General features: G+C 38.9%; 2 protein-coding genes across 2 annotated transcripts; one reads left to right on the top strand and one right to left on the bottom strand.

Annotated features, from left to right (window-relative positions):
• The first annotated feature begins 587 nt into the window (after window positions 1–587).
• On the top strand, window positions 588–4427 carry ltap1 (lipid transport auxiliary protein 1). Its single transcript, XM_029451546.1, has 7 exons — window positions 588–867; window positions 1830–1931; window positions 2029–2137; window positions 2258–2311; window positions 2397–2563; window positions 3267–3325; window positions 3426–4427. Exons 1-7 carry the CDS (start codon window positions 808–810, stop codon window positions 3640–3642), a joined length of 768 nt encoding a protein of 255 aa, XP_029307406.1. The 5' UTR covers window positions 588–807; the 3' UTR covers window positions 3643–4427.
• Window positions 4428–4540: 113 nt separating this feature from the next.
• On the bottom strand, window positions 4541–15567 carry tuft1a (tuftelin 1a). Its single transcript, XM_029451544.1, has 12 exons — window positions 15345–15567; window positions 10038–10115; window positions 8757–8858; window positions 8562–8648; window positions 8261–8311; window positions 8040–8126; window positions 6897–7007; window positions 6533–6756; window positions 6328–6433; window positions 6131–6214; window positions 5826–5920; window positions 4541–5596 (listed from the first exon to the last, which is right to left on the bottom strand). Exons 1-12 carry the CDS (start codon window positions 15402–15404, stop codon window positions 5524–5526), a joined length of 1158 nt encoding a protein of 385 aa, XP_029307404.1. The 5' UTR covers window positions 15405–15567; the 3' UTR covers window positions 4541–5523.
• Window positions 15568–23711: the final 8144 nt, after the last annotated feature.

Raw genomic sequence — 23711 nt, 5'->3', positions numbered from 1 at the left:
AATAATAATAATAAAATAATAAAAATAATAAAAATAATAAAAATAATAACAACAATACTACTACTACTACTACTACTACTACTACTACTACTACTACTACTACTACTAATAATAATAATAATAATAATAATAATAATGAGAAGAAGAAGAAGAAGAAGAAGAAGAAGAAGAAGAAGAAGAAGAAGAAGAAGAAGAAGAAGAAGAAGAAGAAGATGCTTGTGAAATCCACCTAGGGATCAATAAAGTCTTATCTTTATCAATAATAATACATCATAATGTATTTGTTAATTAAACTTTGTATTAATAATTTGAATCTACAAGGTAACAAATAAATAGCAAATAAATGTAATGGAGTAAAAAGTACAATATTTGCCTCTGAAATGTAGTGGAGTAGAGGTATAAAGTAGCATAACACGGAAATACTCAAGTAAAGTAGAGGTACAAAATTGTACAGTACCCAGTAACCCGTAGTTACTTCCTGCCACAGTGTTTGTCGTGTGGGTCGTTGTGACGTCAACAGCAGATGGCAGAAGAGGACAGAGAAACGTCAAACCTGACGTTACCCCTGTCCGTACCGGTCACGTGACTATCACGGAAGTCAACAAACCGGGCAGCGAAATGTAAAAAAGCACTTTACTTTATTTACTTCCTTGATTTAGGTCTTACGTTTAACGTTGGCTTCGTGTGTTTTAAAAACGAGCTCTTGAATGAAACCGTATGCCTTTCAAAGGTCAAGAGTTGGACGTACTTTGCGTCATTTAGCTAGCGTTAACGTTAGTTACTTTAGTTTGAAGGCACCGTTTGAAAATGAGCGATTCTCTCCTCTCGCACATTAACGTGGTGCTTGTAATGGCCTACGGTAGTCTGGTGAGTCTGTTTCACTTTGTAACTGTGTTATATCAATATCAAAGTCCAGTTTAAGTCAAATCTCGCGATGACAACAATGTAAACATAGTATTTTATAACTGCTATGGCTTACTTTTTCACAACAGAGTTTCTGTATACAAAGCTTATTATTTCAAATGGCCAAACTGGCATTCTTACCATTAAACACACAATTACATGCGTCATTACAACATACACACAACAGTTCAGTGCTTTGTAGTGGCAGAATGTAACTAAGTACATTTACTCAAGTACTGTACTTAAGTACAATTTTGAGTAACTTGTACTTATGTATTCCCATTTCCTGCTTCTTCATACTTCTACTCCACTACATCTCAGAGGGAAATATTGTTACTTTCTATTGCACTACATTTATTTAAATAAATATTAAGATGAATAAAAATTCATGTATTATTATAGGTTAAGATTTGTTATTATTATAACTGTTAAATACAAGTAATTCAAATATACAGTTTGTGTTGTCTTGAATAACAATACAAAAGTTGTGGTGGACAGAAAAAGTAAAGTATGCAATGAAAATAAATGTAACTAAAAGAAGAATAAAAACATGTATTTTCTGGTTTCATATCTACATGAACACACCTTTAAACTACTGTGTTAGTAACCTGATACTAATCTTTACAAAACTCCACATTTATGAGATCAAACTTAACCATATAAGCCCTGTTTGAACACTTTTAAAAAGGAAACACAACCATATTTATAAACAAATTTGACTTCAAATAATGCAAAAGTAACAAAATCATGCAACTATATAAGTTCAATATATCAATACTTTTTTTCCTATTTTAATTTATTTATATATTAACTAATTTATTGTGTATTTTATTGTATTTATTATTGGTTCTGTTTATCATCCACCTGCATGCTGCTTACTATGCTCGAAAAGATTATAAAAAAACAAACTCTTGACTTTCCTCTAGGTGTTTGTTTTGCTTTTCATCTTTGTCAAAAGACAAATTATGCGATTTGCTATGAAGTCTCGGAGAGGACCGCATGTTCCCCTCGGCCACAATGCTCCTAAGGTAACACGCACACCACAAAGAACCAGAAGTGTGATGATGTGCCATGTTTTGCTGTTCAAATATGATGGTTTGGGTGTTTTGTGTGTGTGTGCTGTAGGAGCTGAGACAACTAATTGAAGCCAAACTGTGCCAGGTCCAGAAAATCCAATATGAGCCTCATCTGCTGTGCCCAGATGATGACCGGCTAAAGCACAGAGAACAGTCTGGTTAGAGTCACACACACACAAACACACACACACACACATACACAAACACAACAGTCCTGAAACTATCTACATGAGTAGTTTTAATACAAATGTTCAGAAGAATATGTGTGTGTGTTGCAGGTTCCCATGACTACCTGTACAGGATGAGAGCACTGGATGCCATCAGAGACACTGGTAAGCTTTGCTGTTACTAATCTGGTCACAGTTTGGTTTGGTTGTCATGACAGATTATTACAATACCACCTGCACTTTCTGTCAGATCTCCCTTTCCGTGAACTTGGCGGCACATCTAAGGCTGTGACGGGTAAAAGTCTTCGATCGTGGCTTCTACAGCTACGAAACTCCCAGTGCGTGTTCCAAGACAGCCTGTGCTCACTCATCGACACGGTGCTTGATGGGTACAACAAAGCACGTCACGGGGCAGAGGTCTGTGTCTCTGTTTGTGAGAAAGAGATTTCACATCTCATCAAACACCGATATTTTGGATATTTTTGCTACATGGTCCCTTTTCTAAATGAACAACAAGAAAATGGAGTTCTAAAATCATATGCATATGCTTAATATGAAAGGATATTATTTGGAGACGTCACGTTTGTTTTAGAACAGATCTAATAGGGATTGTGCTAGATAGAGCTGCAACGATCAGTCTATTGACAGAAAAATAATCGGCAACTATTTTGATATCGATTAATCGTTATAGTAATGTTTTTCATGCAATAATGGCAGAAAAGGCTGTCTTAAGCCTCTCAAATATGGCGATATCCTGTTTTTTACATCATATTAAACTGAATATATTTGGGTTTTGGAATGACACAACAAGACATTTAAAGACCTTGGACATTTTTCACTATTTTCTGACATTTTATAGACCAAACGATTTAATCTGTTAATCTAGAAAATAATCGGCACATTAATTGATAATGAAAATAATCGTTATTTGTAGCCCTAATGCTAGATATGTAACACATAATTACATATATGTTGTCTGTACACATGTATATAGTATCCTTATGATGAGCACGATGTTTCTTTTTATCATATATCCCATCCTAGTGTGTACTGTAAGATTGCTTGAACGGCTGACAAATGTACAGATGCCCTTATCTTCGTCTCCTGTTTTTGTCTTTAGGCTTTTGGTGAAGCAGAATTTTTGAAATACCAGGAAGCTCTAACTGAACTGGCCTCTGTGTGAGTAAACGCAACCTTTCCTCACAGCTCTGCTTTTTATGCTAATCCCACCGTGGAATGTTAATCATGCACCAAGCTGTTTCTCCCTTCTCCGTTTCAGCGTCAAGTCTCGCAGCAGCAGCAGCACTCCGAGCCAGTACCACCAGTCCGCAGCCAAAGACCTGACCGGCACCACGGAGCCTCCGAGCTCCTCCTCCTCCCCCACCCAAACCACCTACCTCACATCTTCAATGCAGCAGCGCAGCAAGCGGCCCAGACACTTCCTGGAGCTGAAGAACTTCAAAGACAACTACAACACTCTGGACAGTTCGTTTTAAAAATCTATGACGTCCGTTAAAAAAAAGGTCAAAGAAAAGGTCAAGCTTTCAGTGAATTAAGTGCCTACAGACGGCGACGCATCACTGTCGCCAGATCACAGTGAAATGATAAAAACCCTGTCTTCACTGTATTAACACATATTGCCTAGTTTCCAGTATAAAGCATTTCACACTCAGTGCTCTCTACCTAAATGTAGCGAAAGCGTATATCCCGTATTAATGCATGTACGACTACAAATGGCTGTAGTGAGTTACTATAGTAAGTAGGGTTGATTTAACCAAAACAAAACTGGAGCTATGCAATGGCACAAGACAATCAGTATTTATTGTACAATGTAAAGGCCTATGCGGACTTGTTCCAATGAACTAACTGTATTTAAATGCTTAGAGTTAACAATGTTTGTAGAGAAACCCAGTGTTAATGGATTGGAAAAAAAAACGCACTGTTTGTCAATTATGTTTCGTCTCTGCTTTTTTTTTTTAGCCTTAAATGTTTGTTTTACAGAAGCCATATTTGATTTAATGAATGTTGATGATTAAGTGCTCTTAAGATGTAATCAGTGCTCTCAGTGCAATGTATTTAACTGTATTACAGTGCATTAATGCATGTTGCATCAGGGGAAGTCTCTTTGACTTTAAAAAAGAAAAAGGTCGACTGACCCCCAGATGTCTTACCTGTGTTTCTCTTGCTATTCAGGGTTCCCATCAGGTGAATAATTATTTTCTGTGATTCTTATTGTACAAGTTGCCATCCAAATAAAACAGCTGAAATGTTTTACAATGTTCTTACATGTGGTCGTCACACTATAATGTCTTGTGTATAAAGTCCAGCAGAGGGTGCTCCCTTCAAAGTAATCTACTTTAAAGTTCTTTCAGTCAGAAGTCAAAAGAAGCATTGTTTTATTTTTCAGTAATTTATTCTGAAAGTCACAAACACAGATAATAGATTAGAATATATTTATCACATAATCTGTCTAGGTTTCATTTCATATAAATAAATACAAAAGGAGAAGTTGTTAGGTAGAAATTAAAACATCAAATCACATTAATTAATATGTACAAAACAAGGTTTACACATAGGGAAGGGAAAATGAACTGAAATGCTTTACGTTTAAATAACATGTAGAATAATGACAAGGTAATGTCAAATATCTTCATCACCACTGACAATGTCATTTTTCCTTCTGTTTCATGAAGTGCTATATGCTTAAAAAATGTATATTTTTTATTTTATTTATAAACATCGCAGGGTGTTGACCTTATATAAACTGTAGTCAGTATTTACACGCTTAAAGAATCATAGCAGTCACTCCCCAAAGTGAACAGAGTCATGCTTGAGTGACTGAGTACAAGGATGTAGATCATCTGGTTAAAGATTAGCTTAGCTTAGTTAGCTATGTTTGCTATATTACTACATAATGGATTTTACAACATCATAATCCCACTTTGGCAAAAGGTCTGCCATCCCGCACTTTGCCCAGCGGTTCTGTTTTGATAACACAACGCCAAAATTGTCAGAAACTTTAAAAAGGTTAAAAAGCACAACAGGGCAGCGCAAGGAAACACTTGCATACAGTACGCAGTATCACGTGTACAACTTCAAATGCACATCAGCTGAATCAGTACGCTCAATGCATCTACGTTAAAGCTGACGTACACACTCGTTCATTATGCACACACACACACGCAGCAAGCCGTGATGCGTGTGTGTGCGCGCCGCCAAACATCACACTTTCCTTCAAAGAGTGTTTGTGGTTTGTAAAGTGTTGATGTAATTACAGTCCAGGAAGCTCAACTCGTAGAGCTGCTGTTTGGTTTCAGTCTGCGGTGAAAAGGTTTGGTGGTTCAGAGCCCTCCGCGTCTTTCTTCTGCACAGTCGCTTCATGACCTGATCTCGATGACTTTGATGAAAGGGAGAGGTTTGTTGGATGAGTTGGACGGCTTGATTGGTTTACTGAGCGGAGAAGAGGAAGAGAAATTAATTGTTTGTATATTGAAACAGCATAAAAATAAGTCATGAGTATGCGTCTTAATGCAGGTGTACAACTCTGATAGGGTAATATTTTAGTGTGCGTTTGCATGTACTGTATTTTGGGACTGTTTTATCAAATTTGGGGCCTGTATGACTTGCAAATTTGCAAAGTTGAAAAAGAACTATGAAGAGGAAGGGCAAAATAAGTTACCTATAGACGATCTGGGGATTGCGCTCCGATGAAAGGTAGGAATTTGACCTTTGTCCTCCCAGGAAGTAGTCCATCTGGTCATGCATCTCACGGTTCTGCACGCACACGAGGTCAGGGGTCAGTTCACAAAACAACAATAAAGACAACAAAAGGCAACAAAACAGACAAGCGGTTTGATCTCCTTCCCTCTCATATCTCCAGAGATTTCATTTCCTTTCTCCCTACCCTCCGTCGTTCATTCTGAATTCCACAGAAAAGCCATACAAATATTGATTTTATTGGAGAAGATAACAAGCGTCACTCACTTCAGCCTCCAAGAAAGCCACTTTCTCCTCCAGCTCTTTGATCACGCGATCCCTCTCCTGGATCACCATGCGAGAGTTCTGGAGCTAAAGTCGAGAAAACAAACAGTCAAACAGTCAAACAGTCAGTAAATCCTGCACAAATATGAACTCGGAGACAATGTGTTTGCTTTCGTAAATCTCACACATGTGCGCCTCACCTGTTCAATCATGTGTCTGACTTTCCTTTGCTGGCTTTTCAGCATGTCGTCCAGATGGTGGATCTTTTCTTTGAGAATAGCCAACTCCCTCTCCAACTGCTCAGTCCTAAAAATACACGTGAAGTTAGAACACGCTACTCATGATGTGATTGTCACCGATTGATAAAGAATCGCTTATTCTGTTCATCAGTTTGTGTCAGCTGACCTCTGATCGCCTTTCTGACCCTCCTCTCTGATCTTGCGCAGCTCGCGCAGTTCCTCCTCGCGGCTGCTGATGTCCTCCCGCAGGGTGGCGCTCTCGTGCTCCATCCCTCCCAGCAACCTCTGGAGATCGTCTATGCGCTTGTCTTTCCTCTCGCTGTCTTCTGTTGTGATCTTCAACTTCTCCTCCTCCTCGCTCAGACGCTGCCTCAGGTTGATGCCCTCAACCTGGAAGAGACCGGGAGAAGAAGAGGGGATGCTTAATGACTTTAGTTTCAAATGTGGTTTCAGTGCACCCGAAACACAGTGTGCATTATTTGTTGTGATGCATAATGAATGTAAATACAAGCTCGGTATATTTGTGTTACCTGCAGCCTCTCTTTGTCCTCTTGGTGTTTCTTTTCCGCTTCCTGTAGCTGTGCATATAAGCGCTTACTGACCTCCCTCAGCTTGGCTCTCTCCGCTTCTTCCTCTGCTTCCTAAAACAGAAAGAATAAAGTGTGAGATTAGCAGATAGATACTGTAAAGGTCCTTGAGTGGCCAAGTCCAGATCTTAATCCAACGGAGAACTTGTGATTGAACTTGTTCATTTATAATCTCTATGCAACCTGGCTTTCTTTAGAGATGTGCATCTGCTGAATACTGACTTAAAGGGTGTGAATACTTTTGCAAACAAGTATTTTTATTTCATATTTCTAATTCATTTAGGTTCACTGATTTTCACCTTTCACACAGTGTCAAAAAAGCCACACCTACTATGATTTAATGTTCCAAAACTGTAAAACATTAACACTTTATAGTAAACTGCATTGTACACAGCAATGTCTTAAAAACCATACAGTTTCCAATGAATAGATAGACGGATATAAAAGGTGCTTTTATGATGAGATAATGTAAAATCTTGTTTTTGTTTCGTTCGAGCTCCGTGTGTTTGGCTGTCGTGAAGAAAACAGGCGTGTCTGTGTGCGTCACTGGATTAGCTGGATCGTGACCAGCGTTTTCCTCCTAATTTCTGCAACACATCAGTGAGCGAGCTACAGCGTGAGTCACACATAAATACTATAACTATTCAACCAAACACAAAGTGGTGGCTGCTAAAAGTGTTGTGGCACAAACACAGCAACACAACCATTAAAGGAGAGGTATCTGTGGAATGCTGGGAACAATGAGGAGGGCCTGAACACAAACACACATGGAGGGAGGGGAACAGTGTGTGCTGGAACGGCTCCTTCTCACACGTTTTCATACACCCCGGGGTGTTACACTTGTGATGTCATTACAATCCTCTCTCTCTCCCCCCCCCCCCCCTCTTTTGTCTCTCTCTGTTTAACTCTCTACCTCTTCTGTGTGCCTCTGGGAGTGATCGCTTTACACGCATCACACAGGCACACATTGTTCTGAGTCCACAGTGGCTATGATGTGCACGGAGATTTGATATGTGCATCTCACACACACGCACACGCACACACGCACACGCACACGCACACGCACACGCACACGCACACGCTCACCTGTGCTTCGGCTCTAGCCGCTCCGTTGGAGGCAGACGGGGCGCTCCTTCTGAAGGGAAGACCAACTTTCCACCCGTTTGTGAGCGGCTGGAAAGAGAAAAGGGGGAAGTCAGCAATGAAAGAGTAAAAGACGGAGATGAGGAAGGCGGAGGAAATGCCATTAGGCACACAGGATGCAAGGTTAACAATAGTGAGGGCAAAACAAAGCAAAATAGACCTACCTTGTTTTTGGCTGCCATTTGCTCCCTCAGCGTCTTCAGGCAGTATCTCACCTGCGTTAAATACAGACGTATGGTGAGTGACTGAGATCTCATCATTTATTTTCTATTATTTTTTTGTTGCAGGCTCTTTGAAGTGATAAGCACATGATGTCTTTTGTCAACAGAGAGAGAACAAGTCTGGAAGCGAGGAGGAATTTACATGATACAAATTGTTACATAATCCAGAAGACCAGAGACTGTAGTGATAGTGCGTGTTTAAAATGTGCGTCAGAGCTACAGTAGACACTGTCCAGAGACTGACCTCCTGTATCTGTGAAACTTCATCAGACAGCATCTGAAGGCTCTGCTGGTGTTTCTGCTGCTCCTGTTTACGGGCCTCTAGATAAACCTGTAGCAGGGAGAGACAGGCACGGCTGTTAAACACTGACGTGACCACAAAACAAACCGTACACCAGTTATTTCTTCAAAAACAAACAGCTAAATGAGCAACACCCACCTTGATAACCTCCACCTGCTCCTCTTGAAATTTGACCGGTTCAGGATTCAGAGATGTCCTGTCATTGGCCGGCTGCACCAGCGCAAAAGCACGTCCAATGGGCTGGAGATTAGAGAGCAGAGGAGTAAACAATGAGACATGCACAGGGTTGCATGAGGATGGGCGTGATACATTTTCCAAACATCATCAGCAAACACAAGTTAAGTAATGCTTTAAAAGGAGTTGGAGCATGTTTCGGATGAGGAGTCGTCCCGTTTTAAAAATCATAATGAAACATCTGACATCAATGATGCAATTAAACTAGTAACAGAAGGCCACACACACACACACACACACACACACACACACACACACACACACACACACACACACACACACACACACACAGCTTTGTCTCTTTTGTGACGCAGGGCAAAAAAATAAAAATAATCTAACAATTATCCAATTTCAAAGAAAAAGGTCATTCCCGCGCATACTTTTTAAAATAAATCAATGCCGAGGTGATAAAAGATATGTTCAATAATTACCTTCTTTTTAAAAATGTTTTAAATATTAACAGGCAAAACTGAAAACATACTTATTTTCAGTCTTAAACTGAGCAAATGATTCCTGTGTGTGTGTGTGAGTCTCTATAACCAGGAGATCATTTAATAATTCATCATTAATAATTAAAATAATCATTTAGCCGTAATCCCTATGGAGAATAAAACATAAACATCTGGTGCTTCTTTGGGAGTAGTATTCAGATTTGGTTAAAAAACCATAAGCAGAGACAGGAGGTCGGGAGACGTTATGCAACTCTGCTGCTCTGGAGGTCCAGTTTCACTTTGGCACTGCTTTTGGGCTCACTGTTTATCTTGTGAGGCGGCTGTGGCATGCTTACAAGCAGTTTGTGTCTCCGTGCAGTATATGTTTAGGAAAATGTGCCGTGATACTGATGATGTGTGTATGTTCGGTTCTTCAGGATCATTGAGAAAATTAACTGTCCGAACTTTCAGAACCAAATATGAGCACCTTCACCTCGAAATATTTTTTTCTTTCCCTCTATCATGTCTTACAACAAATCCGACTCAGTGCCTCCATTAAAAGAAGAAAATCATATTTAAATGTACAGTAATAGCCTAATATATTAAGCCCTCAAGAATCTAAAACAGTGATGAATGTTATTCCATTGCTCTACTCCTCCTACAGTTCTGATTCCCAGGACTTAGTCTGTTCCCTACTTTGGTTTTACAGTCCAGGGTATAACATAACTCATCATCAGGTGCAGGAAGTTCTTACCTTGTCCCTGTGCTGCTCCGTGCTCCGAGCTGCCTGTCTCTGGTCGTGCAGTGTGAGACGCAGTCGCCTGCAACCCTCCTGAAAAAAGGCAACGAAGAAAGGAGACGATGTAGTGAAACCACAAAGAGACCGTTATGTGATGGAGAGACTGATTGAGGACTATTTTCAGGAGGAGAGGGGGAAAAAGAGGAGGAGAGACTGAGTCATACTCAACGAAAGAAACATAGGAGGGAGAGAGTAACCAGTAAGAGAAAGGGAGTACGACGAGCGTCAGAGAGAAAGCAAAAGTTTGTCACAGCTGCACAGAGACAGATTGTTTGAATTAAATTGTGTGCTATGGACGTCAGAGGGACTTTAGGCGGAAACTCTCCAGGCGCTCGAAGCAAAATTGAAAGCAGAGGCTGGATTTCTGGGAAAGTGGGCAGAAAATGTAATGTCAAGCGAGACAGAACATTTCCATGGCAACCAAATCCTCACAGTAACGATAAACTGTCTGGCACACAAACAACATGACAGGGAGGAGCAAGTCGGAGACAAAACAATGCACAGATGGCTCTGAAAAGCAAAAAAACCCTTCCAGTTTTTTCCTTTTAGTTGCCGGAGAGAAGTCGCTTCAACAGGAAAAGTGTCGACCGGAATGTGGCAGGGTGTGTGTCCTGCAGGGAACCCCCTTGTAAGTGATACCCAGTGATTGTGTGTGTGTGTGTGTGTGTGTGTGTGTAAGTGTGCGGATGCGAGGGAGGAGGTCAGAGACATTATGTAACTCACTGAGTCCTCCTGGTTTTTAAACTAAAGTCAACTCTGAGACACGGAACAGGCAAAGAAGAAATGACTGCAATGTTCTCTCGTGGTTAAAGACTGTAAACACAAACAAACGCACACATGCAACCAATTACACACACACACACACACACACACACACACACACACACACACACACACACACACACACACACACACACACACACACACACACACACACACTTTACTTTTTTCATTTTTACTTTCTTTTTCTGACATTTCATGGACCAATTGATCAAATCATTAATAAAAATAGTTGTTACTCTTACTCAAAGTGTCTAATGTCTGCTATAGAAGCCTGACATGCAGAATGCCCCGGGCCTTGGTGTTAGCCAGATAGGGGAAATGAACTGTGAGAGGTTATTAAAGAAAAGGTCATGTGATGTGCGGACTAAAGAAGACCTTTATGATTAGCAGGTTATCTGTTCAGGAAGTACAGTAATAGAATAAAAAGCAGAGAGGGACTGATGGGAATAAATATCTTTCAACAAGAAAAATAAAAAACACAGGAAATAGATGGGGTGGGGGGTTCCAACTACTAAAAATGAAACTCAGGAAAATGAAAGCCTAAAATTCCCTGTAGTTGAAAAAAATGCTTTCCTCTCAGATTACACACACCTGAAAGCTCTAACACAGGGATTGGGGGGGGGGGGGGGGGAGAGGTGGGGAGAGAAAGAGGGAACAGTGAGAGGGTTGTTGAGAAGGAATCCTTCATTATACAACTTCTCTGGCTCTTCATACACAACCAAACAAAGACTCTGCTAATCCTCTGACATCGACTATTTACACGCTAGTCTCTCGACCCATCTTTCTTTTATATCACACACACAAAAATGTCGTCCACATGACTTTCAAAGACAACCCGCAATACTAGACTTCCCGGGAACACAGACAGAGTTGGATCTGCTTATGGACAGTGACGTATGCAGGCACACATACGCATGCAAAGCAAATACACACAATAACTCAAAGTACACACTACCTTTACAACATGGACAGAAACCTGAAACTAAGCACACACACAAACACCCGCAACACCGACAATGAGCACAAAAGATCACGAGGTACGGCCGGGCCGAAAGGCTTAAAGGGTATGAAGACGCCTTTTGTTTTGGACTTTGGCATCAGCCTGTAAACCGTGCAGGTTACAATTGATGACCAACCGGGGGATGTTGCTGATAAATTGACAGAGCTGCTGAATCTGGGGAAAACAAACTAAATGTCCTTTAGAGCTCGGAGCCATTTTAAAAACAGAACCCGGAGTTCAGATTTCTGAACTCATGCAGCAGAAAGTATCACGTCCATAAATAGCTAAACATAGTTTGCCTGCAGGTGTTGTACCTGCATTCCACAAAGAGATTCCACAAGGCGTGTAGCTCATACATTAAATCACTTTATGTCTCCCGTGAGCTGCTTTCCAAACACCTGCTGCACATATGCCGCCATGTCTTTTGTCCAGCAGCATTATAAACCTCGGCTTGAGAGGCAACAGGTGTGAGCCGACTCGGGTTAATGCTCGGGCTGCAGGGATCAAGTGCCCATAAGGAATTAGGATATACACACGTTTTTTTTGTTTTGTTTCTTTTCATTAGCATAACCTGTCTCCTCAGTGCATCCGTGTTTATTAAGTTATCTAAACAAACAGTAATTCAGTGGAACAGGAACTTTGCTCAAATAAAACTTCAAAGTTATGACTAAGATCAGGAACAAACAAGACCAAGATAAAAGCATTCAATGTCGACTAGTCAACTGATAACAGATACTGATACTCTCAATTGTGCACTCATTTTGCCCGCTGCTCAAATAATGTGCAACGATTGGTCAATTAATTGATTGACTGAAATATTTTTAATTGCCAAATATTTTGAGAATTTATTTTTCAAGCAAATATGCCAAACGTTTGCAAGTTCCAGCCTCTTGAGTTTGAGGATCTTCTGCTTTTCTATAATATACATGATAGTTAATGAAGTACCTTTGGGGTTTTTTGAACTGTTGGTTGGACAAAACAACGGGACAACTTCCCTTTGGGTTCTGGGAAATTGTGATCGTCACTATTTTAGACTAAATGATTAATGGATCAATCAAGAAAATAATGAGCAGAATAATAATGAATGGATATGAATGAGCCCTAGTGTTTAAGTATGTCCTGCTTGGGCATTACATCCTTTAGTATTGCGCTGTAGTTCTCAGGGTATTGCCGCAGTCTTACTCTCAGACTTGGCCCTTCAGTCAGTCAACAGTCTGTACAAACTAAAGTTAAAGACTAAGAAAGGTTTAAAAGGAAGACACAAGCTGCATGTAGAACCGCCATGTGAGAACTTGAGGCACTATTAACAGGTGAACGCTGACAGTAAACTGTTAGTCCAGGATCTGAGTCATGAAGTGAGCACAGACACGCAGCATCATATCTACAGTCATCTTTCGATCAATAATAATCTCTTTGGTATTTTCTTGTGTTGCGTGTAAACCAGGTGTGATCTGACTTATTCCAGTAGCACCTCTACCATGATGCATCTACTATAAGTCATGTTTGGCTCATTCCCAGCAGGTAACGTCAGTAACTCCTGACTGAGAAGATGTCTGGGGATGAGGAAAGACAGAAGGAATGTGTGAAGTCACACGTCACAGGGAAAGTAAATGTCTGGAGGGATAGTTGTGGCATCATTTAAAAAAGTGCCCTCACAAGAAAAAAATGTTTCAATGCACTGGGTTTTTAGGGAGGAGAATTTGTCCCACAAGTTTCAGAAGATTTTCAAATAATAAGCTGGATTTTGGGCACTATTAAAAAACAAAGCGTTAGAGTAACATTTTGTTTCAAAGCCAGGGCCTGGCTGTTCCTTCTGTATTACAAACCATCTCAGTTCCAGGAAACACACGAAACACCCACTGAAGGCCTTTCTCTGCTACATCAGGCACATCCAGTCTTCTCCTCATGTACTGACCTCTTCCTGATTATCAGTGAAGGCGGTCATTTCTTGTTAATAAGTCATTAAGAACTGTTACATTTAGGAGGTGGTGAAAAACCTTCGCTGCTTGATTTAGTCCAACCTGGAAAACCATATCAGATATGTAAATAACTGTAGGTGGGGGACTATTTGACTGTTGGATTTGACTTTGATAAAAGATTCCTTTGTTTTCTGTATGGAGCTCATTCAAATATGCCGTCAGCCGCATGTAAAATTTAATGTATGGTAGACTAAACAAAAGCTGAACGAATGTGGAGTTTCAAATATTGCTTCACGAGACATTCCTCAACACAAATAATCAGTTTATTAGGTGTGTGAGTGGAGCTGCCCTTTGTACACTCTGACCTTCTGTGCAGTTACACAACACCAACTGATATTTAAGTCTAGACCGTTGACACGCATGTAAAATCGGCTCTCAAATGATGCTCTAATCATACTCGTTCGATTTATTTTTAACATTACCATCGTGGGGACTGTTCAGTGATATGCCATTAAAAATTGAATATCCTCTGATATGAGCTCAGTGGATGTGTCGCGGCTGACTGCCATTGAACAGGACGCCGCTGATAAGGTGAAAGTGTCATGTTGCTCCGCAACCTCATAAACCTCAGAGCAGGTTTGCTTTTTCAGACGAGGTAAATGATTAAACCTGTGACATACAATATATTACAAGTCAGATAAATTATATGTATATATATATATATATATATATATATATATATATATATATATATATATATATATATATATATATATATATATATATATATATATATATATATATATATATATAATTAATTAGAATAAAACCTAAAATCTACTGTACTTGACACGGGCAGCAGCTGATCACACATTTACAGTGCAAGTCAAGGAAGTGTAATGTTTAATCCTCTTTAAGAAAACTTCCCATGCACAGGTGGCGCACATACTGTACAAGTTAAGTGTTTACAGGTCTGTCGGCACTGTCTGTCACAACTGCAACTGTAAGCCTTGGAGTGATGTGGGCAGAAGGCACCTTTGACAGGCACAGATGTTATTTGGACTAATTCTGAGCTGCTGCCTTTATGTGTGGGTGTGTGTGTGTGTGTGTGTGTGTGTGTGTGTGTGTGTGTGTGTGTGTGTGTGTGTGTGTGTGTGTGTGTGTGTGTGTGTGTGTGTGTGTGTGTTGGGACTTGGGAGTTTTAGGGGCTAATACTTTAATTACAACAAGGCCAAAGACTAAAGAGGTAATACACCACTTAGAGGAGATGAAGCCTGAAGATCTGAGACAGAATTACAAAATCTCGACACAACAAGACAAGAGTCATGTAAGGAAAGAAAAGAAACAAACATATTTTAAATAAAACGGATCCACAAATTAAAGTGGGCAACAATAAAAATCTTTACCTTTGATTCGTACATGTCTTATTTTACCACATGGCACCCATAGCGGAAGTAAACACACATAAACACACGATGGACTAATGTATCGTTATCTGTACCATAAAATAGACAAAAGTAAGAAATCTGACAAACATGTAAATACTATCGAGTAACTTACCCCATGTTCTTGATTTCTGATGTCATCAAATGTGCACAGACTTCTCGACACTCCGTTCATCTTTGATAGCAATAAATACTCCTCACACAAACAAACCAATAAATAAATAAATAAGTATTTAAAGGTCTCTCCGTTAGAATAACTTGTGTGTCTCCGCTGCTCGTCCACAATAGCTGCTGCAGTTATCAGTCTTCAGACCGGTGTATTCATGTGTGTGTGTGTTCCCTCCTCTCTTTCTGCACTTTGTTATAACTTTCCTGGTCACGTCACTGCGAGCGACAAAAACCAACACGCCCACTAACAGACCGAAACAGCCAAATAGGGAACTGGGGGAGCAGGGAATATCTGAGAGGGGAGGGTCAGAGCACTGATGGAGGAAGAACCTGCTGCTGTACAACAACTTAAAAGTTACACCATGATGCTGGTTTCATTAGGCGAAGTAGGTGAAATACTTTAAAGCTGTGAGACGCAGGAGTTGACCAGAGTTGGACTATAGATGGTGAAATCCTGCTAAATGTTGCGCACAACACCGCTCAGTTTACCGATACATTATTCATTCAAAAGGTTTAACCCGTGAATGAACCTGTTTAAGTGTCTCCTATTAGCTTACAAAGCAATGGAAAACAAGGTATTGAATTCATAGATTTAAAGCACTTTTAAGGCTGTTTTTATAGAGATCATTTATTTGTAATTCACTTTTCTTGTCAACATAATTGATACATATATTTTTTACAAATATAAATGACTGAATTGAATGTGTTTTTTAATATACAGTATACATTTGCAGAGACAAGATTCAAACATCACCTTGAACATCTTGCTACTGTTTTTGTCTGTAATAATAAGTTGCCTCATGGTTGTGTGTTTAGTGCGGCACGGACTTTTCAGTTCAGGCTGTACTAAATTTAAAATTTAAATGCAGACTTGGTCACTCTGACCTATGATGAAAAGTCAAGTCAATCTGTGCAGCAGAAGACACCCTCGTTTTTTATACCATAGGAAAAGCAATGGAAACCAGTTGATTCAGAAAAATAAAACTCTGAAGTGAGCTTGGCAATGGAAAATATGTAGTAAACAGTCTAAAACATGCAACATTAATCAGTGATATGGATGTTTTTACGGTACAGCATTAATGTTAGACGTGAAATGTGTTGTGCTTTGTCAGCTTGCTTTTGTCAGCTGACAAAGCACAACACACAAAGCACAAGTAACATAGTGAGTTTCACTGCTGGCGTTTAGCTGATTCCAGCAGCAGCTGATCCAGGCCGGCACAGACCTCAAATTGGATAAAGACTTTAATGGCATTAATGGCTGTTGAGGAGCAAACAGCTCGCGGTGGCATATGAGGGATGACACTAAGTGAATTTGAACCAGGAGCAGACGCAGCACACTCACAGACACACAGAAAGAATGTGCAGAGGAAGAAGAATGCTGCTACATTCATCTGACACGATTAAAAACTATTAATGTTTGTCAGAAGTGTAGTGGGTACTCAATAAGTAACTGTTTCATGGTAACTATTACCTCCAATAGGTTACTAACAAAGTAAAGTTTTATTTTAGACTGGGTGTTTTTTTTTGTTCATGGTTGATGTATCATTTGGATTGAGGTTATCCAGCAGGCAACAAACACACCTAAACCTTACTACAGTATGTCATCATGCGTCCCAGATACTAACCCTAATATGAGTCATTATTGTATGTTTACATCACACTGTCGACCACACTCAGACAGACTGATCCACGGATCAGACAGTTACGAGAGGCCCCTGTGTTTACATACATCCACGTCCGAGACTAAACGCCGTGAGTCAGAATCCTGTTCGACTTTAATGGTCTTCTCACCCTTTGGTACGGGTGCACAGTTTGAGTTATAATATCTTGTTGAAAAAACAGTTGTACTTAATCTGAATGAGCCAACTATAGCACTCAAAGTAGGCCCTTTTCACAGCGGCCATTTTTGACATGTCATTGCAGTGTAAACACAGGTGTAATTGATCAAATTAATTCTGGTCCTGCTATATTTAGTGTGTGACAGCCATTCAAGTGAGTCAGTACGCACAATAGGCTACAAGGGCCCAGCCCCACCTATATGAAAAAGGGCAATGCTTATTAATTACACCTGTGTTTACACTGCCGTGATATGTCAAAAATAGCTGCAGTGAATAGGGCCTGTAGTGTGTCCAGGTTGACCTGTATAGGAAACACGTTCTTGTGTTTAAATGCAAATCAGCAATGGTTTGTAGAAAATCACAAGATAAAACGAGATAGATCTGATCTCCAATTACACTATTTATCTTATTTATTAATCATTTTAATAATGGCATGTTTACATTATGTTTAAATTGTTTTATTTCTCGAGTTTCACACACAGTTCTTGTCTGTAAAAAGAGATACAACTTCATTTATTTCACTTTAATGGAGAAAAATTCATGTGATTATGCAGATTGTTTAATTGTACTGTAAATGGAAATCACAACAATTAAAAAAATAATGCATCAGTTGAAACAAAAAGGTTCTTGTTCTTAGTACCCAAAGGCACAAGAATTGCTGAATTAAATATTTTTTTAAATAAATAAAAATAACAATAATGTCTCCATTGCTTTTTGTATAAATGAAACCATTAAAGATCAAATGAGATGATCTGAACAACAGAAAAAGTGACTCATAAATATTTTGGTTGTGTGAGAACAAATGGTCAAGGGTTAAAAGTGCACTATGGTGACACAGAGTCAGTTTGTGGTGATACAATGTTTTCTCGAAAACAATGATGACAATGACAATGATAACTGTAGTCATATTCTCTAATTTAGCAAAGTGCACTTCATAGGGAACGGTCATTTTCCATCACCAGAGCCCTACCTACCATTGAGGTGGCTGAGGTCATGTTCATGGAATTTGACCGTTTCAGGAACCTGGTTTGGGGAAGTTTAATACAAGTGGATTCCAGTATTTTCTTTTTTAACTTGGTTGATTTAAATTAGCTTAATTTCACATCAAAATATAATTCCTTGCATAAATAGAGAATTCTGAATTTCATACAGGGGAATAAAAAAGTAACACTTTGTTTTACATGTCCTTATATTTCCTTGTAATTTTCTAGCAAGTTTCCCAGAATGAGTAGTAGACACAAAATATAATGTATTACCTAGCTAATTAAATGAGCACATATTTAAACATTTAAAAGATGTTCTATATTTTATTATTATAGCACTATTAAATTATGGTCATGGCCCTGATTGAACACAAGGATATATATTTATAGCACTGACCACGCCTTATCTTTTTAATTGTTAAAACTTCTACTACTTATGTCCGAACTGGCATACTGCGTACAAGACTAAAAGACTTGACTTCCCACATTCATAACACATGGAGGCAGATGGAAACATTTGTACGATAGGGCTGCGTTCTTTCTGTGCAACCACTTGTAATAGCAAACACACCATGATTTCAAAACACAACACACCCATCTGTTGGCAAATCAGCTCTCAGGTTTAAATAATTCTAGAAACCTGGAATGATAGGGAAACCCAATCCCACCCACGAAAAGTATGTTCACTCATAATTAATAGTCAAACAAAACAAGTACAACATGTTGGCATTGTACAGGTTCGGTCACACTGGATAGGAGGCGAGTATCATGGCTGCTTGCATCTGGTTCTACAGCAAGGCGTGACTCAATGCCAACATACTTGTTCCAAGTAAAGAATTGAAAAGTTCAGGAAGAAAAAGATAAAAGCCTTTTTCAGGTCTTTTGTAGATCAGTCACACAATAGCACCACGGGGAAGTACAGTTAGTCTGACAAAACCAGCAAGAGCCCGGTACACTTCTGAGGCGCAGGCACCACTGTTGTGTCTCAAAACAGTCACAATCTTCTCACGTGTGCCAATGTGCCAAATAGGATGTAAACACATACATAACCCGAGGAGTTGGTGAAAACTGCATCCAGGGTGTTGACTTTCATCTCTTTTTCAAAATGTAGGAAAAACAAACGTCTAAAGTCACAAAGATATTCTTGCAAACAAGGTGTAGAATTATTCCTTTTAAGAGATTCTTCTGAGGTTTACAGATGAATTGGATCAACAGTTATCAGATTTTATCTTGCAGTTCTGTAGAAGTTTTCTTCAACCGGTTTTCCCACAGATCTCATTTGACCCACCACATTCCTGCCGTGCCTCACCCTCGCTCCGGGCAGCAACAAAGCATCCATCACTACCTCAGTACCAACTACAAGAGACAGCTGACAGTCAATCTTCAACAAACGGGCATTATGAATTTGTCATAAATCTTTCCAAAGGGGAGGTAGGTGCGCTGTTCAGTATTTTTCCACCTCTATAGGAGGCTGACACAGCTGCATTTATGCTAGTTTGTAGAATTGGAGGCGTAAATTATTCATCCCAGTGTGTGTGTGTGTGTGAACAGAACGGTGTAAATCTGTGAATACGTCTACATGTGGGGGACACAGGCCTTTTCAATTAACAGTTGATTTCTGCTTTGCACAATGCTTAACACAGAATCAAATTCCAGATTTAATTATGTAAATCATATCATAGAGCAAATGATCTCTCTGGAAAAAGAAATGGCATTACCATTACAACACTTTCACTGTCATCAACACACTCAATGTCAGATTTAAATCAGTTAGGTCTGTTTAGTGAGTGGTGGAGATGTGAAGATTTAGATACAGACAGAGAAAGCGGAAGTCATGCAGGTAAAGTAGAGGCCTGCACTATTTATCCAGGTTAGTGTGAACACAATGATCACATGAATGTGCGAGTGTGTTCACTATCAGGAATGTGGCCCTCTTGTATCAACAAAATCAACCAAGTTTATTTCTGGCCTGCATGTAGCTTCTCTCAATTATGATGAAACCAAAACATGCCCAATTCTGCAACAACAGATAAGAGAGCAAAACAACAACAGTGGTGGCTGCAGCAGGTTCAGTGAAGGGCAGGGCCTACAGCTACTGGAGGAATAGTATTAGGGGGCCCTACTGAACAGTATTTCCACTTCATACAGTACGGAAGGAAAACCTGTGCAGATTAGTTTTGTATCAAAACATGAACGCTACACATCTGAAAAAATAAGGAATTAATTGAAATCCAAACACCTTTTTCAAAGCCGAACATTTTGACGTAGGTGAAAGCACAGGCACGATTATTAACATTTATGATGGCTCCATTACACGTCCTCCAAGGCAATGCATCGGGCACAATATCTCGACATGGACAAAGGTACATGCACATGGAGGGAAGCTGTAATTAATGTTATTAGTTACACCTGGGCTTTTCCACAGCAATTTGCCTGTTAAATACAGTGTTTGACATGTGACAAAGACAAAGCTGTAATCAGACTGCTGTGCGCGCACACACACACACACACACACACACACAGACACACACACACACACACACACACACACACACACAATATATATACTTAGCAAGCCCCTGCAGGTGGTAGTGAATAACTCATACAGCAACACACTTCTGTTAATCTCAGGCTTAGATAACAAACCTCAAATTCCAGAAAAGCACCGCCCTCCGCACCTGCAGCCAAAACAAAAACATGATCCATCTGCATTACCTTGTCGTATATATACTGCTTCAAACATAGTGTTCACCGAAAGCGTTTCTGCTTAGATCCTTATAATTAATATATATATAATTTATATATATATATTTACTGTGTATATATATATATATATATATAGATATATATAAATTATATATATATATAATATATATAATTATATATATATAAATATATATATATAGAAATATATATATATATACAGTGCCCTCCAGAATTATTGGCACCCTTTAGTAAAAATGAGCAAAACAGGCTGTAAAATGTCTTTTATTGTTTATCGTCTTGGCCTTTCACTCAAAATATTCACACAAACCTGACCTTTTCACTGAAGTAAAATTATTGAAAGAAAAAATAAATGTTGGACTTTGAATAAATATTTTTCTCCAAAACATCTGTGCCACAATTATTGGCACCCGGAGAAAATCCTATGATCGAAAATTAGGAAATGGATATAAGAAAATCTTGAAACAGTTGAAATGCCCATTTCCACTACAGGGCAATAATTAAGAAGCTTAAAGCAACAGGAGATGTTAAGAATCAGCCTGGAAGAGGACGTGTGTAGGACGCCACACACGTGAGGAGGATGGTTCCACTGGCAAAAGAATCTCCAAGGATCACAGCTGGAGAATTGCAGAGGTCAGTTGAGTCTTTGGGTCAGAAAGTCTCCAAAAAGACCATCAGACGCCGCCGACATCACCACAAGTTGTTTGGGAGGGTTGTCAGAAAAAAGCCATTGCTGTCAATTACAACAAACTAAAGTGCCTACAGTTTGCCAAACGTTACTGGGACTTTGAATGGGACAGGGCTATATGGTCAGATGAGACCAAAATAGAGCTTTTCGGCAACAAACGTCAAAGGTGGGTTTGGCGTAGACAGAAAGATAACCATACAGAAAAGCTCCTCATACCCACTGTGAAGTATGGTGGTGGATCTTTGACGTTATGGGGCTGTTTTTTCTTCCAAAGGCCCTGGACATCTTGTTAGGATACATGGTATCATGGATTCTATCAAATACCAGCAGATATTAAATGAAAACAGCCTCGGCACGGAAGCTTAAAATGGGCCGTGGTTGGACCTTCCAGCACCACAATGATCCAAAGCACATCTCAAAATCTACACAACTATGGTTTACTGACCACAGAATAAAGGTTTTGCCACGGCCATCACCGTCCCCGGACCTAAATCCTATAGAACATTTGTGGGACGAGCTGAAGAGGAGAGTCCACAAGCGTCAACCTCTGAATCTGAAGGATCTGAAGGATTGTGTGGAAGAAGAAGTATCTCAGATCCCGTGCCATGTGTTCACCAACCTCATCAGGCATCGCAGGAGAAGACTCAGAGCTGAATCTGACAAAAAGGAGGGCACAAAAATATTAAAGGAAGGGGTGCAATAATGTGGCACACATGGGGGGGAGAAAAAATATTTATTAAAGTCAATAATAGATAGAGAGATAGAGGAGAGAGAGAGAGAGACGAGAGAGGGAAGGGAAAGAAAGAGTGAAAAAGAAGTAGATGAGAGAGAATAGAGAAAGAAGGAGAGGAGTATATAAGCAGATAAAAGAAATAATGATGATAGGAGAGTAAGGAGAAGAGAGAGAGAGAGAGGAGGTAGAAGGTAAGAGAGAGAGATAGAGAGAGGTAGAGGGAAAAGAGAGATAGTATAGAGAGAAGAGATATATATAGAGAATAGAGTGAGAGAGAGAGATAGAGGTAGAGAGAGAATAGAGAATAGAGAGAGATAGAGAGAATTATAGAGAGAAGAGTAAAGAGATTAGATAGAGATAGATATGAAAAAGAGAGATAGTGAAGAAATAGATTAAGAGATAGTGAGAGATAGATAGAGGTATATAGAGGAAGAGATAGGAGAGAGAGTAGAGATTATAATATATATAAAATATATATAATCATAATAAAATATAGGATTATATATCTATATATAGATATCGAGAGAGTAATAGAGTATATATAGATGAGGATAGAGATATATGAATTAGATTATATAGATAGATATATATAGATAATATATTATATATATTATAAAATATGATATATTATATAGATAATATATAGAGAGATAATATGAGAGATAGATATTAGATATGTAATATATTATTATTATATATATATTATATATATAATATATATAGATATAATATATGATAATATATATATATATATATATTATATAATATATATTAATAGATATATATATATTTATATCATATCTATATATATATATATATATATATTATCATTCTATATAATATATGATAATATATATAATATATATATATATATATATATAATATATGATTATATAGAAACAGATGTTCATATGTCACATGTTCTACATTTCACTTTGAATAGAGCTGCTATTGGTTATTGTGTAAGCGTCTTTCCCCAAGGCTACAAATAAATTATAGTATTAAACATGCAAACATTTTTCTTTTCAAATATTGCTCCCAAAAAAGTGGCAGCAGAAACAAGTTGTAAACACAACACTGACATACCATCATGTTTTAAGTTGAATGGCATTCTTAGATAAATCTAGAAGTATCAACTTTTATCTGGGTAAATGATCTGTTGACTTCCTCCGACAGTGATCTCTTCCAATGAAGCCAACTGAGCTTCCTAAGAAACGTACTGGCAGGGGGAGCAAGGTTCACTGTAATCTTTCACTTTAGTGGTCCGAATAGTAATATCTGGCTCCTTCTGTTAAAAAGGAAACGTCAAAGCAGAAACTATGAGGAAATATACCAAATCAAATACCAG

Source organism: Cottoperca gobio, chromosome 16, assembly GCF_900634415.1.
Source record: "Cottoperca gobio chromosome 16, fCotGob3.1, whole genome shotgun sequence".
Classification (NCBI taxonomy): Eukaryota; Metazoa; Chordata; class Actinopteri; order Perciformes; family Bovichtidae; genus Cottoperca; species Cottoperca gobio.
This window is presented reverse-complemented; position numbering and strand designations above follow the sequence as displayed.